The 13839-nt window shown below is 46.3% G+C and overlaps 1 protein-coding gene across 4 annotated transcripts in view; it reads right to left on the reverse strand.

The window, feature by feature from the left end:
- Window positions 1–13839, reverse strand: part of SEZ6 (seizure related 6 homolog) — an 85236-nt gene that overhangs the window by 10945 nt on the left and 60452 nt on the right. For all 4 annotated transcript variants that reach the window (XM_056819545.1, XM_056819544.1, XM_056819547.1 and 1 more), the window contains exon 5: window positions 7448–7633. In XM_056819545.1, the coding sequence (XP_056675523.1) occupies window positions 7448–7633 (186 nt within the window). The remainder of the gene's footprint in view (window positions 1–7447; window positions 7634–13839) is intronic.

A 13839-nucleotide genomic window follows, 5' to 3' on the forward strand; every position in this document is an offset into this window, starting at 1 on the left:
ACCTTTCCTCTCTGTTCTATTTTGATTCCTCTTTGGGCTTGGGGGAGCCCTCCTTGCCCCCTTCCCTTAGTCCCATCTTTGGCCTACTCACACACGGATGTCCAGCATGATGCGTTTGTCTTCCTCCACGTGCAGACCCCAGATGCAGTCCTGTCCCTTGCCATAGGGCTCTGGCCAGTTGGGAGAGAGCACCACGCCAGCAGAATCTGTGATCTCCCCACTGCACACAGCTTGGAGGAGAGGAGCAGGGAGCAGGCAGGATGTCCGGCTGAGGCTTAGGCCTACTCTTCTGCTTGCCCTCTTTGGACTTCCAAAGGGGGATCAGGAAGTCCCTCTCTTGTGGCCGTCCTTTGGGTCCAACTCCACCACATGTATCTATGATCCTGCCTCCCCCTGCCCAGTTTATACCCCCCCAAACTCCTTTTCTTCCTTGCCCAGGCTGACAGCTACCCCCACCCCACTCCCCAGAGCCCAGGGTGCCCACCCATAGTTGTGTCCTCTTGGCAGTCCCTGCCTGTGGCCTTCCCTTGATTTCTGACCTCGACAGGCGGGTTCGGTCTCATTCCACTGGGGGTCGTGGGGTCAACACACTCAATGATGATGGATCCCTGTTCCAGGGTGTAGCCAGGGTCACAGCTGAACTCCACGGTGGTACCCACGGGGTAGGAGGCGGCGCTGCTGCTGAAGTTGCCGTATTTCACGAAGGGCTCATAACAGTGGCCCTGTTGAAAGGCTGCAAGCCACGGGGGCTGCCTCAGGAGAGAGGGGCTAGCTCCCTTTGCCCTTTCTGCCCTCCTGGCGTCTGGCTATACCGCCTAGAGGTATGTCCAGTGGCTTCCTTCACCAACGGTATGTCTCTTGTTATTGCTTCTACCTCTCATTCTATAGCCCAAGCCCAAGAGGCTGGGGTTAGAAGTATTCAGGATGGGGAGAGTGAAGCCCTTTGGCATACTACCTTCTGTCAGAGGAGGTCCTGAGATGGCAAAGCCATTTGGGGAGATTTCCTTCAGTCTCTCTGAGATCTGAGTTGAATCCCTCAAAACTCAGGGAAAGCCATCCCTTGGGGACTTAGAGGGTCTGGGGGTCGGGGTCTAAGTGCCTGAAGATGGGTACCCAAATCTCAAATTAGGCCTTAGAGGGTAGGATGGGTAAAACATGGAGGAAGAGAATGAGAGAGAGAAAAAAGAGAGAGGGAGAATAAAAAGGGGGAGAGAGAGAGAGGGAGATGGGGAGAAAGAAAGAGGAGGGGGAGAGAGAGGGAGAGAGAGAAAGAGGGAGGGGGAGAGAGAGGGAGAGAGAGAAAGAGACAGAGACAGAGACAGAGAGACAGAGGCAGAGAGAGAGAGAGAGAGACAGAGGCAGAGGCAGAGAGACGGAGAGATGGAGAGAGAGAGAGAGAGAGAGAGAGAGAGAAAGAAAGAGAGGGAGAGAGAGAGAAAAGGAGGGAGAGAGAGGGAGATGGGGAGAAAGAAAGAGGAGGGGGAGAGAGAGGGAGAGAAAGAGGGAGGGGGGGAGAGAGGGAGAGAAAAGGAGGGAGAGAGAGGGAGAGAAAAGAAGGGAGAGAGAGGGAGAGAAAAGGAGGGAGAGAGAGGGAGAGAAAAGGAGGGAGAGAGAGGGAGAGAGAGAGGCAGAGAGAGAAATAGGGAGGGAGAGAGGGGGGAGAGAGAGAAAGAGACAGAGACAGAGAGACAGAGGCAGAGAGAGAGAGAGACAGACAGAGGCAGAGGCAGAGACAGAGAGACGGAGAGATGGAGAGAGAGAGGGAGAGGAACCAGAGTCAATGGTAATAGAAGTTAGAACAGAAGAGAAGGCATGCAGTAGATAATCAGAGACAGGGAGAAAGAAATGGTGAATGCAGATAGTGGATGGCAGAGGCAGGAAGAGGGTGAAAGCAGAGCTGTGGGGCAGCTTGGCAGATGAAGTCTGGCTCACCTTCATAGCGCAGTGCCACGCCTGCTGCAGCCCCGCTGCTGTCTGTGGTGAGCTCCACAAAGAAATGGCGGCCAGCACTGAGCAAGCCCTCGATGGGCAGATATTCGACCTCGTAGGAGTCGTACACGGGGGGAGCGTCCACGGTATCTCCATTTCTGATGATGAGTCTGAGGACCACCCCGCCAAGCAATCAGTCATTCAACCAACTACCCAACAAGCCTGTTACTGGGGGACAAAAAGGCACCTGTCCCTATGCCCAAGATGCTTTCTTCTTCACAGTTTGGCACTCAATATTCACACAATTTAGGGCAGTATTTTAGGGCGTCACCAAGAGCTGAGAGGACTAGGGCCGAGTGGCTATTTCCTCCCCTTCCCCTGCACAGAAGGCACTGTACCCAGACTCAGACAGAGGGATTCTGGGACACAGATAGTTTCTCTCCCCAACCCTGTAGAAATAGACCTGGGAACTCCATAAGGTCTGGCACGTGAGCTGGACACACTATGGGCTCTCAGGATAGTGACCCAAACGACTTGGCTTCTTTTGAAGCCATCTCTTACACAAAGCCTTTGGTGCTCCCCCCAACCCCCAGCCCTCTCTCTGAAATCGTGTTGTATTTGCCTCTTACATGTTTGGATTTACTTAGCCGTGCAATATTGCTTCCCTTCATAGAATGTATGAAGGCTCCCAGAGGGCAGAGAGTTTCAGTTCTGTTTTAGTCTCCCCAGAGCATAGCACAGTGCCTGGCACAATGGAAGGATTTTTAAAATGCTCATAGGAAAAGCCTCAACTATGTAATTATAATGACAGAGCTTGGTCTCAGAGAAGATCTGAGAAAAAAGCCCCCCTACTTCCTCTTTGCAGAAGGCTGGAGGCCAATGTCCCTCTTACAAGGGATGGCCCGCTGGGTCATGGAAGGGATATATTCCGAAATGCAGGGGATATCAAAACAAAAGCTCAATAAAAGTAAGATTAAAACAATTTCTTGTTGAAGTGAATTGATGAGGATGGCCCTGATGGGCAGTGCATGTAGGGGTACACTAGTGGGGCCAGCTTGTTTACCTATCGTCATCCTCTGCCAAGGAAACCTTCTCAAAATGGAGATGTAAGCGCTGCCCCATGGGAGCCTCCAGCAGCCAGTGACAGGTGAGGTTGTTACTGTAGTTTCCAGGGAAGCCGGGAGACACGATTCGGCCAGTTGTGGCATTACGTATCACCCCTCCACAGGCAGCTGCCAAGAAGGGGGGGGAAGCCCAGGTTTAATCAAATAAGCCAGGATCACAACATTCTGGGATCAGAGGTCTGGAGCTGGAAGGGACCTCAGAATCCATCTAGTTTGACTCCTTTATTTTATATGTGGGGAAACTGAGGCCCCACACAGTAAGTGTTAAAGGCAGGATTTGAACCCAGGCCCTGTGACTAAAGCTAATAACTCCACAAATCCTTGCCAACTACTTCTGAAATGAAAGTAAAATTTGAACTCTTCCACCCAACTGTTTGCCCCCATTTCCTGCTACCTTCCAGGCTCCATCTTCCATGCCAGTCATGTGGTCCTCTTCCTATACTTCCTGTATCCCTCCTCTCTGTCCTCCCTACTTCCACTCAGATTTCAAGTCCTTGCCTCTTCTGCCTCAAGAATTTGAAACCGCCTGTGAATTGCTCCAGCCACCCTGGAAAGGAATTTGGAACTATGCCCTCAAAGTCACTAAACTGTGCCTACTCTTTGTTCCAGCAATACCACTGGCTCTTAGGGTGTGGGGCTGGGTAAAACATGGAGGAAGGGGGGCAGGGGGGAGAGGGAGAGGGGGGAGGGAGAGGAGAGAGAGGGGGGAGGGAGAGGGAGAGGGAGAGGGAGGGAGAGAGGGAGGGAGAGAGAGGCACAATAGTTTTTGTAATGACAGAGTTGGGCAACAAGGGGGTTCTCATTAATTGGGGAATGACTGAATAAATCATGGCATATGAATGTAATGGAATATTATTGTGCTGTAAGAAATGATGAAGAGGATGGTGTCAGAGGAAGCCGGGAGGATTTGTATGAATTGATGCAGGGTAAAGTGAGTAGAAGAACTAGGAGCACAATTTCTTCTATAACATCAACACTGTAAAAATGAGCACTTCTGAAAGACTGAAGAACTCTGATCCACTCACTGATTGTCTGTGACCTCAGAGAAGTGATGAAGGATGTTACCCACCTTACCACAGAACCACGTTTTTGGATGTGGCCAATGTGAAAATGTTTCGCTTGACTATGTTTCTATGATACAAAGGGTTCATATTCTTTTTCTTTTCCCCAGTGAGGGGCTAGGTGAGATGGGATGGAAGAAAAAAAATGCTTAAAAATGGGAAAAAACTATTAAAATAAACCAAAACAAGACATCTCCCTCCGCCTGTCTGCCAAGGTCTGTCTCTTCCCTCCAAGACAACTCCCTCAGGACTCCTGTCTTTCAGATGGACAGCAGCCCCCCTCCAGGATCCCATCATGTTTCACGCCACCAGCACTCCTCAGCACACTCTGCTGAGGCTGACTGTATATTTTGGAGTGGGGCTGGTAGAGAGGAAAAAGGTCCCCTGGTTTGGGAGCCCTGAGACCGCTTTGGGCTCCATCTATACTAGCTTTGTGATATAAAGGGGCAAGTCACTTCGGGGGGTATCCCTGGCTGCCCTGCTTCTCTACTATTTCACTTGGAGTTTTCAGCAGCCATCAGGGATTTCGTGACCACCTCTATGCTGATGACTCTCAGATCTACCTATTCTGCCTTAACTTCTCTGCTGACCTTCAGCTTCACATTGCCAATTGCCTTTCAGATATCTTGAACTAGATGTCTAGTAGATCTTTTAAACTTAATATGTACAGGGAGTCACTTGGCTCAGTGGTTTGAAAGCCAAGCCCAGAGATGGGAGGTCCTGGGTTCAAATGTGTGATTTGATACTTCCTAGTTGTGTGACTTTGGTCAAGTCAGTTAACCCTCATTGCCCAACCCTTACCCCTCTTCTGCTTTAGAACCAGTATTTAGGATTGATTCTAAGATGAAGGTAAGGGCTTTTTTTTTTTAAAGGCAAAAACAAAAACCAACCAAACAAAAACTCAATATGTATGAAAATGAGCTCAGAGGGCAGCTGGGTGGCTCAGTGGATTGAGAGTCAGGCCGAGAGATGGGAGGTCCTGGGTTCAAATGTGGTCTCAGACACTTCCCAGCTGTGTGACCCTGGGCAAGTCACTTAACGCCCATTGCCTAGTCCTTATTGATCTTCTGCCTTGGAACTAAAACATGATATTGATTCTAAGATGGAAGGTGAGGGTTAAAAAAACAACAACTAATCTCTTTCCCTTAAATCTTCTCTCTGCCTACTTTCCTTGTTACTGTCCACAACCCATCAGTCATCCTGGCCTTTCTCCCCTCCCCCTATATCCAAGCTATTGTTTGTTTTTCTTTTCTTTTTTTTTAAAACCCTTAACTTCCATCTTGGCATTAATACTGTGTATTGGTTCCAAGGCAGAAGAGTGGTCAGGGCTAGGCAATGGGGGGTCAAGTCACTTGATCAGGGTCACACAGCAAAGAAGTGTCTGAGGCCAAATTTGAACCCAAGACCTCCCATCTCCAGGCCTGGCTCTCAATCCACTGAGCCACCCAGTTGCCCCCCAAACTACTGTTAATTCTTGCTGACTTTTACCTTTGCAAAGTCTCTAGAATATGCCCCCTTCTCTCCTCTGACATTGTCACTCCTCTGGCACAGGCCCTCACCACCCGGGCTATTGCAATAACCTGCTGGTGGTTCTGCCCTCTCTTAAGTCTCTCGCCATTCCAATCCACCCTCTATTCTGATACCAAAGATATTTTCACTAAACACAAGTCTGATCCCAGCACTGCCTTACTCAGTAAACTCCAGGGGCTCCCTATTGCCTCTAGGATCAAATACAAAATGCTCAGTTTGGCATTTCAAAGCCTGTCATGGTCCAGCCCCCTCCTGCCTTTCTAGTCTTCTGACATCTTATTCCCCATTCTTTATTTTTTAAACCCTTACCTGCCCCCTTAGAATCAATACTCTTTATTGGTTCCAGGGCAGAAGAGAGGTAAGGGCTAGGCAATGGGGGTCAAGTGACTTGTCCAGGGTCACATAGCTAGGAAGTCTATGAGGCCAGGTTTGAACCCAGAACCTCAAATGAAGACCTGGCTCTCAAACCACTGAGCAACCCATCTGCCCCCTACTATGTACCCTTTGATACCACCATACTAGCCCCCGGCTGTCCCATGAAGAAGACCTTCCATCTCGTGGCTTTGGGCATTTTCTCTGGCTTCCTCCATGCCCCGAATGCTTTCCTTCCTCTGCTCTGACTATTGACCTTCCCCTGGTTTCCTTTAAGTTTGAACTAAAATCCCACTACCTATAGGAAATCTTCCCTCCTCCTTAATTCTAATGTCTTCCCTCCATTAATGATTTCTTTTTAATCCTCTATATAGCTTGCTTTTTATATATTTATTTGCATGTTGTGTTTCGCATTAGACTGTAAGCTCCTTGAGGGCAGACTGCCTTTTGCCCCTTCTTGTATGTACAGTGTTTAGCACAGTGCCTGGTACATGGTCAGCACTAAATAAATGTTTATTGATCTATTGATTATCTCTCAGAGAAATAAAAAATGCACAGGGAAACCATAAATTGCCTCCCCAATATGACAATAATCTGTCCCAGCTTTCCTGTGAGACTGTAAAATCAGGAACTAATCCATGAACCCACCAACTTGCCCATCCCTGAAAGGGCCTTCCAGCTCTTCTCGTTGGCCCTCACCACCTCCTCAAACGTGAAATGGGGCGGTTGAGAGTTCTTGCCCTGCTTCCCTCCCCACATGGTGTGAGGAGCAAATGAGATGATGTTTGTGAAACATTGATACCATCAAGCATTACATTCATGGGAACTCTGATAATGACTGAGAGGCAGCTTATAAGAGGGTCTGGGGAGCTGGTCACAGAATCAGAAAGACCTGAGTTCAAGTTTTGCCTTCGATACATTCTGGTTATGTGACCCTAGTCTTTACCACCCTAGACCAGTCCAAGAGTATAGGTGGCAAAGAAGGTGACTGATCTCCCTTGGGAGAGGCAATTGCCTTCCAAAGAGTTTCCTAGTATCAGTGAAATCCTAGGTCAGATTCAGAGTACGCACAAATTCTGATGGCACAGGTAGTGATTTGTCCAGTGTAGGGATGCAAGTGAGGGAGTGTAGACCCATCTTCACCACTAGATAAACTTGTTGGCTAAAGGTCAGGGCTGGTTTCACATTTCTACAGAGAGAGAGAGAGTAGACTAGAGGCACCCTATTTATTAGCCTCAAACCTGAGCCTGCATCCAAAAAAAGGTCCCAAAGGCCACATCCTTTGTTCTTCCTTCCTAAAGTGTAGCCACTTTCCTGACTCCTGGGCTGATATCATAGGTTAAGAGATTTGGGATGGCTCAGGGAAGGGCCTAGAGGGCAGGGATGAGGTCCCCAGCCTGAATAAGCCAAAGGCTTTGGAGCGGCACTCACCGATGCAGATGGGCTCCCGGGAATCCCAGAAGGGCCGAGTGGCATTGAGGCAAGTGATGACTCTGGCCCCTTGCAGCTGGTAGCCAGTCGTGCAGTGGAAGCGGGCTTTGCCACCAGGGTGAAGACTGGTGACAGCCACGTCCCCATAGGCTGGGTGTTGGGGAAAACTGCAGCTCAGGAGGTAAGCTGAGAGAGAAAAGGAAAAGGGTGAGTTTGGGGTCTGGGTGTGGCATTTGCCAGGGGACAGAGAGACAGATTTGGCCATTAAGTAGGTCATAGTATATTGAGACAGTGGAAGGTAGCTTAGAGGGTCTGAGCAAGTCTCTTCTATGGTAGAGAGCAATGGGGATACTTTTTGGAGCTTGATCTGGTGGAAAGATCTCGGGAGGGTGAGGGAGTGAGGAGACGAGGTCTAGGTCTGCGTCTGCTCCTAACCTGCTGTGTGGTCTGGGGCAAGTCACTTAACCTGTCTGTGTCTTTAATTTTCCATCTATCATGGGACAATATGACTTGTTTTCTCTTTCTCGAAGGGGGCTGTTGTGGGAATAAAATGAGATAATAACTTTGAAAGATAAAAAAAAAACCACCAAGGAGAAATATAAGGTATCATTGGTATAATGAATAACTATGGAGACAAAGCAAGGGAAAAAAAGGTTGGTTTTCCAGCATGGGAAAATTGAAATGAAACATTCAGAATTCCTTCAAATTAGTCTACTCAGTTGTGAGGTTTATAAATGGGTAAGTGTTGTGAATTTCTTTTAAGAACAGAATAAAGGGGTACCTGCGTGACTCAGTGGATTAAGAGCCAGGCTTAGAGACAGGAGATCCTGGGTTCAAATCTGGCCTTAGATGCTTCCTCCCTACTGTGTGACCCTGACCAAGTCATTTAACCCCCATTGTCTAGCCCCATCTCAGAGATTTTCTAGTTTCATGACTCTGACTAAGTCACTTAACCTCCATTGCCTAACCCTTACTGCTCTTCCACTTTGGAACCAATATTTGGTACTGATTCTAAGGCAGAAGGTAAGGATTTAAAAAGAACAGGCTTGAACCCTGCTAATATGGAAATAGGTTTTACAGGTCTTTACCTGTAACAATCAGTTGTTTGCCTTCTCAAGAGGTAGAATTTGGAATTAAAAATTTAAAAGAAATGTTAATATCTTTTTACCTGTAGTCGGGAAATTGTTAACGAAATAAATAAATAAAAACAGATTAAGAACAGGCTATCTGACAGAGGCTGTTAGGATTATTTCCTTTGTTACAAGGGGTGGAAGTGGGGAGAACAATGGAAGACGATAGCCATGATTTAAAAACCCTATCCATGGAGTGTTTATTTCATTGCCTTTCAAATAACGTGGTAATATGAGTGATATCAATATCAAATCAAATCAAATACATATTTTTTTGTTTTCTTTCTTTTTTTTTTAAAAAATATATTTTATTTGATCATTTCCAAGCATTATTCGTTAAAGACATAGATCATTTTCTTTTCCTCCCCCCACCCCCCATAGCCGACGCGTAAATCCACTGGGCATTAGATGTTTTCTTGATCAAATACATATTTTTAAAGAATGCCCATCTTTGGATTTATGATAACCTGAGGCTCAGGCCTCCCATGAGCCTGGAGAAAGAATAAATGATGATTTATTAGGGAAAGGCATTCTGGGTCCAGTGGAAGGAGCCCTCTGAGGAACAGGGGGTTCTGCTCTGCCCCTTAATAGCTTTGTGACTTTGGGCAAGTCCCTTCAATTTTTTTGTCCTCATTTTATTCATCTGTAACATGGACTAGGCCTATAAGGCTGCTTCTAGCTCCATAATCTTTCTAGAATCTGACCAGGCTTGGAGTGTATGTAGGGCTGGGTGGGACAACCTGCCCTGTGATGAGGTGTCATGTCAATTCTGACCACGTGGTGGCAGCAAATCCCGTAGAACAGTCGAGAATTCCCCAGTGGTGGGATTGAGCTAACTTTGGAGCAAGGACCGAAGGGAGGGGGTGGAGGGAGAGGGCAGAAAGGATCGGGATTGGGATCCTGCATTCCCTAACTAGATTTTTGTTAGAGGCTGAAGGGCCGTCTGGGAGCTGGGCACAGTTTTCCAAAGCTCTGTTATCACAGGGGAGCAGGGGCTTATCACCGGAAATTTCAAGATCTCTTTAAAGGAACTGAGCCATCAAGGTCCCGATTCCTTTAAAGAGATCTTGACGTTTCCTGTGATAAGCCCCTGCTCTTTGGGTCTCACTCTCAATTGGTGTCCCAGAATGGAGAAGAAGGAAAGGCCCCTCAGCCCCTTGGGGTGGAGTTGTCCAAGGGAAAGCACCCCTATGTTTTGGTGCTTTACATTTACATATGTACATGAATTTACAGATGTAAAAAATGTGGTAACAAGCAAAGTGAACTAATGATCTCAGTGTAAGGAGGCACATTTTGAGAGTAGCTATCATGGAATCTTTTTTCCTCCCTAGCCCTTACTTTCTGGCTTAGTAACAACTTTAAGACAAAAGGGCAAGGGCTGGGCAAACAGGGTTAAGTGACTTCTCCAAGGTCATATAGCTAGGAAGTATTTGAGGTCAGATTTGAACTCAGGTCCTCCCTATTCCAGGCCTGGCACTCTATCTACTGTGCTACCAAGCTGATCACAAGTGAGATATTTATAAATCGCTTTGCTAACCATAATATGCTACATAAAAGTTAGCCATTATTATCCTGTGAATAAATGATAAACATTTATCAAGGGCTCATGATGTGCCAGGCACTGTGCCAACTAATAATCTTCCTTTCCTCTTTCCCTCTCTTCTTTACTGTGCATAGTCTGACTTCTGACCTCATCACTCAACTGAAACTGTCCTCTCCAGAGTTACTAATGATCTCTTAATCACCAAATATGGTGACTTTTTTCAATTCTCATCCTTCTCACCCTCCCTGCAGCCTTTGACATAATTGGTCACTTCTCTTCAATACTCTCATCTCTCTAGATCTTTGTGATGATGCCTTTTCCTGGTTATCCTTCTCCTTATCTGACAACTCTCCTCAGGCTCTTCTTTTAGATCTTCAACCAAGAAATTATTCTTTTTTTTTAAATCCTTACTCTGTCTTAGTATCAATTCTAAGACAGAAGAGCAGCAAGGGCTGGGCAGTCGGGGCTAAGTGACTTGCCTAGGTTCACACAGCTAGCTTTCCAGTTACTTTTGCTAATCACAGGTGTCCCACAAGGCTCTCTCAAATTCCTTCCTTCCTTCCTTCCTTCCTTCCTTCCTTCCTTCCTTCCTTCCTTCCTTCCTTCCTTCCTTCCTTCCTTCCTTCCTTCCTTCCTTCCTTCCTTCCTTCCTTCCTTCCTCCCTACTTTCTCTTTGTTCTCTCTGTCTTTCTCTTTCTCTCTCTTCTGTCTCTGTTTTTCTCACTCTCTGTTCTTTTTTTTTCTTGAACCCTTACCTTCTGTCTTGGAATCAATACTGTGTATTGGTTCCAAGGCAGAAGAGTGGTAAGGGCTAGATAATGGGGGTTAGGTGACTTGCTCAGGGTCACACAGCTGGGAAGTGTCTGAGTCCAGATTTGAACCCAGGACCTCCTATCTCTAGGCCTGGCTCTCAATCCACTGAGCTACCCAGCTACCCAGCTGCCCCCTCACTCTATGTTCTGAGGCAGAAGAGCAGTAACAGCTAGACAACTGGGGTCAAGTGACTTGCTCAGGGTCATATAACTAGGAGGTATCTGAGCCCAAATTTGAACCCACGATCTGTCCCCAAGCCTGGCTCTCTATTCACTTCACCCCTAGCTGCCTCTCTCGCTATACAATTTCACTTGGTGAATTCAGTCACTATGAATTTGACTATTATCATCTTTATGCTGATAATTCTCAGATTTACTTGTCCAGCCCTAATCTCTGTTGATTTCCAGGCTTTTGTTGCTAACTGTCTATTAGACTTATGGAATTGGATGTCCTGTAGACATCTTAAACTCGTCATATCCAAAACTGAGTTTATTATCTTTGCCCTCAAACCTTCACTCTTCCTAATTTTCCCATTACAGTTGAGGACATCACCATCTTCCCAGGTGCCCAAGTGGCATCCTAGACTCCTCACTATCTTTTACCCCTCACATCCAATCAACTGGCAAGTCCTTTCATAGTTATCTGCTTGTTATCTCGTGGATATGCCCTCTTCTTTCCTCTGACACCGAGGAAACACTGATTATCCTGATGCAGGTGTTCCCACTTCCCACTGGACTATTACAAATGGCCTATTGGCTGATCTCTCTGCCTCAAGTCTCTCCTCCCTCTAGTTCATCAGCTGTCAAATTGATATTCCTAAAGTGCTAGTCTGACCATGTTACCCTCACCTCCCACCACTCTTCAATCAACTCTAGTGGCTCCCTATTGCTTCTAGGATCAAATATAATATCTTCTGTTTGGCTTTTAGAGTTCTTCATAATCAGGTCCTCTTCTACCTTTCCAGGCTTCTTAACACTCTACTATCCAGTGACACTGGCTTCCTTGCTGTTCCTCAAGAAGACACTCCATTTCCTGACTTGGGATATTTTCATTGGCTCTTGCCTATATGTGGGGCTCTTTCCCTCCTCATCTTGGCCTCCTGAATTCCTTTAAACTCAGCTAGGATCCCACCTTCTGCAAGAAGTCCTTCCTAATACTCCTTAGCGCCAGTGCCTTCCCCCTGGTGATCACATCCATTTTCTCCTGTATTTATCTTATTTACCCATAATTGTTTGCCGAGTGCCTTTCCATTAGACTGTGAGTTTCTTGAGAACAGAGGCTGTCTTTTTCCTCTCTTTTTACCCTCAGTGTTTTGCACAGTGCCTGGCACATAGTGGATGTCTGGTTTATTGACTGACTAACTAAGCAGTGAGGCTACAGCAAGACAGAGGTTATAATCTAATAGGGAGAAATAACACACAGTCGATTGTTAATTGCCAATTGTTTAGACATCAATTGTCAAATTGTTTATTATTTGATTGACATCAAATGTCAACTATTTAGAGCTCGCTGACTTCCAAAAATTCTTTTAAGGTTTGCCTTAATGATAATTTCACCCACAAAAAAGGTGAAAGAATTAATGAAGGAACTGCAGTTTGTAGCCCCATAGTCATCCGTCAAGTGGACATGAGTGTTGGGATGGGAGCCCTTGGGGGAAGTGGCCCATCTTAGAATCTGTGATAAGGAAGAAGCATCTGACCTCCCTCCAAGATTTTGGGAGAGCAGATTTCAGAATGCTGATGAAAGATAGAGAGGACCCCACGAATCAAAATTCTACAGAGGCAGCCAACCCAGGAGGGATGGGAAATTATCAAGAGGGAATTCTGAGGGCCAAAGAGAAGTAATTCCAACGAGAATCAATAACCTAAAGAGACTAAGGTAGGTGCAGGAGACACTCGCCAACCAGCTTGTTTTTGAAGGGTAAGTCCAGATGATGGAGGCAAGGTGGGTAATGGACAATGGTCAGCCTACAGGACTATTCCACTTTCATTTAGCCTCTGTTTGCTGTCTTCATCCAAGGAGAATGACCTTTAAATGAGAAAGGACAGAACCAAAGATGACAGATACGGAGTGGAAACCCATGATAAGCAGGGAGAAGGTAAAGGGCCATCTAGCTGTATTTGACATGTTCAAGCCATCAGGACCAGATGAACTACACCCCAGGGAGCTAAAAATGCTGGAGGATATGATTCGAAGCCACTCTAAGTGATTTCCAAAGATTATGGAGAACGGGAAAGGTACCGATGCCTTAGAGAAGGGCAAATGCTGTCCCAATTTTTGAAAAGTAGAAAAGAATGGAAGGTTCAAACTATAGTCAAGTGAGCCTGACTTCAATTCGAGTTTCTAGTTCATAGTAGGCACCCATTGTTGTTGTTCAGTCGTGTCTGACTCTTCGTGATCCTGTTTGGGAGTTTTCCTGGCAAAGATACTGGAGTGGTTTGCCATTTCCTTCTCCAGCTTATTTGACAGATGAGGAAACTGAGGCTGACAGGGTGAAGTGAATTGGCGAGGGTCACACGGCTAGTAAGTGACCAAAGCCAGATTTGAACTCAGGAACATTCCTGATTCCAGGCCCAGCACTCTATCCTTTGTGCCAAAGAAGAAACTTAATAAATGTTAATTGACCTATAATTCCTGGTTCATTTGTAGGACATATTTTAAAAGGAATAGTTATTGGGCATTTAGCTCAATTATTTTTTAATTTAATTAATTAATTTTTTTTAACCCTGACCTTCCATCTTGGAGTCAATACTGTGTATTGGTTCCAAGGCAGAAGTGGTAAGGGCTAGGCAATGGGGGTTAAGTGACTTGCCCAGGGTCACCCAGCTAGGAAGTGTCTGAGGCCAGGTTTGAAGCATGGCTTCCTTTATCAAGAGCAAGCCATGCCAACTTCATTTCCTTTTTTT

The sequence above is a fragment of the Monodelphis domestica genome, chromosome 2, assembly GCF_027887165.1.
Source record: "Monodelphis domestica isolate mMonDom1 chromosome 2, mMonDom1.pri, whole genome shotgun sequence".
NCBI classification, from domain to species: Eukaryota; Metazoa; Chordata; class Mammalia; order Didelphimorphia; family Didelphidae; genus Monodelphis; species Monodelphis domestica.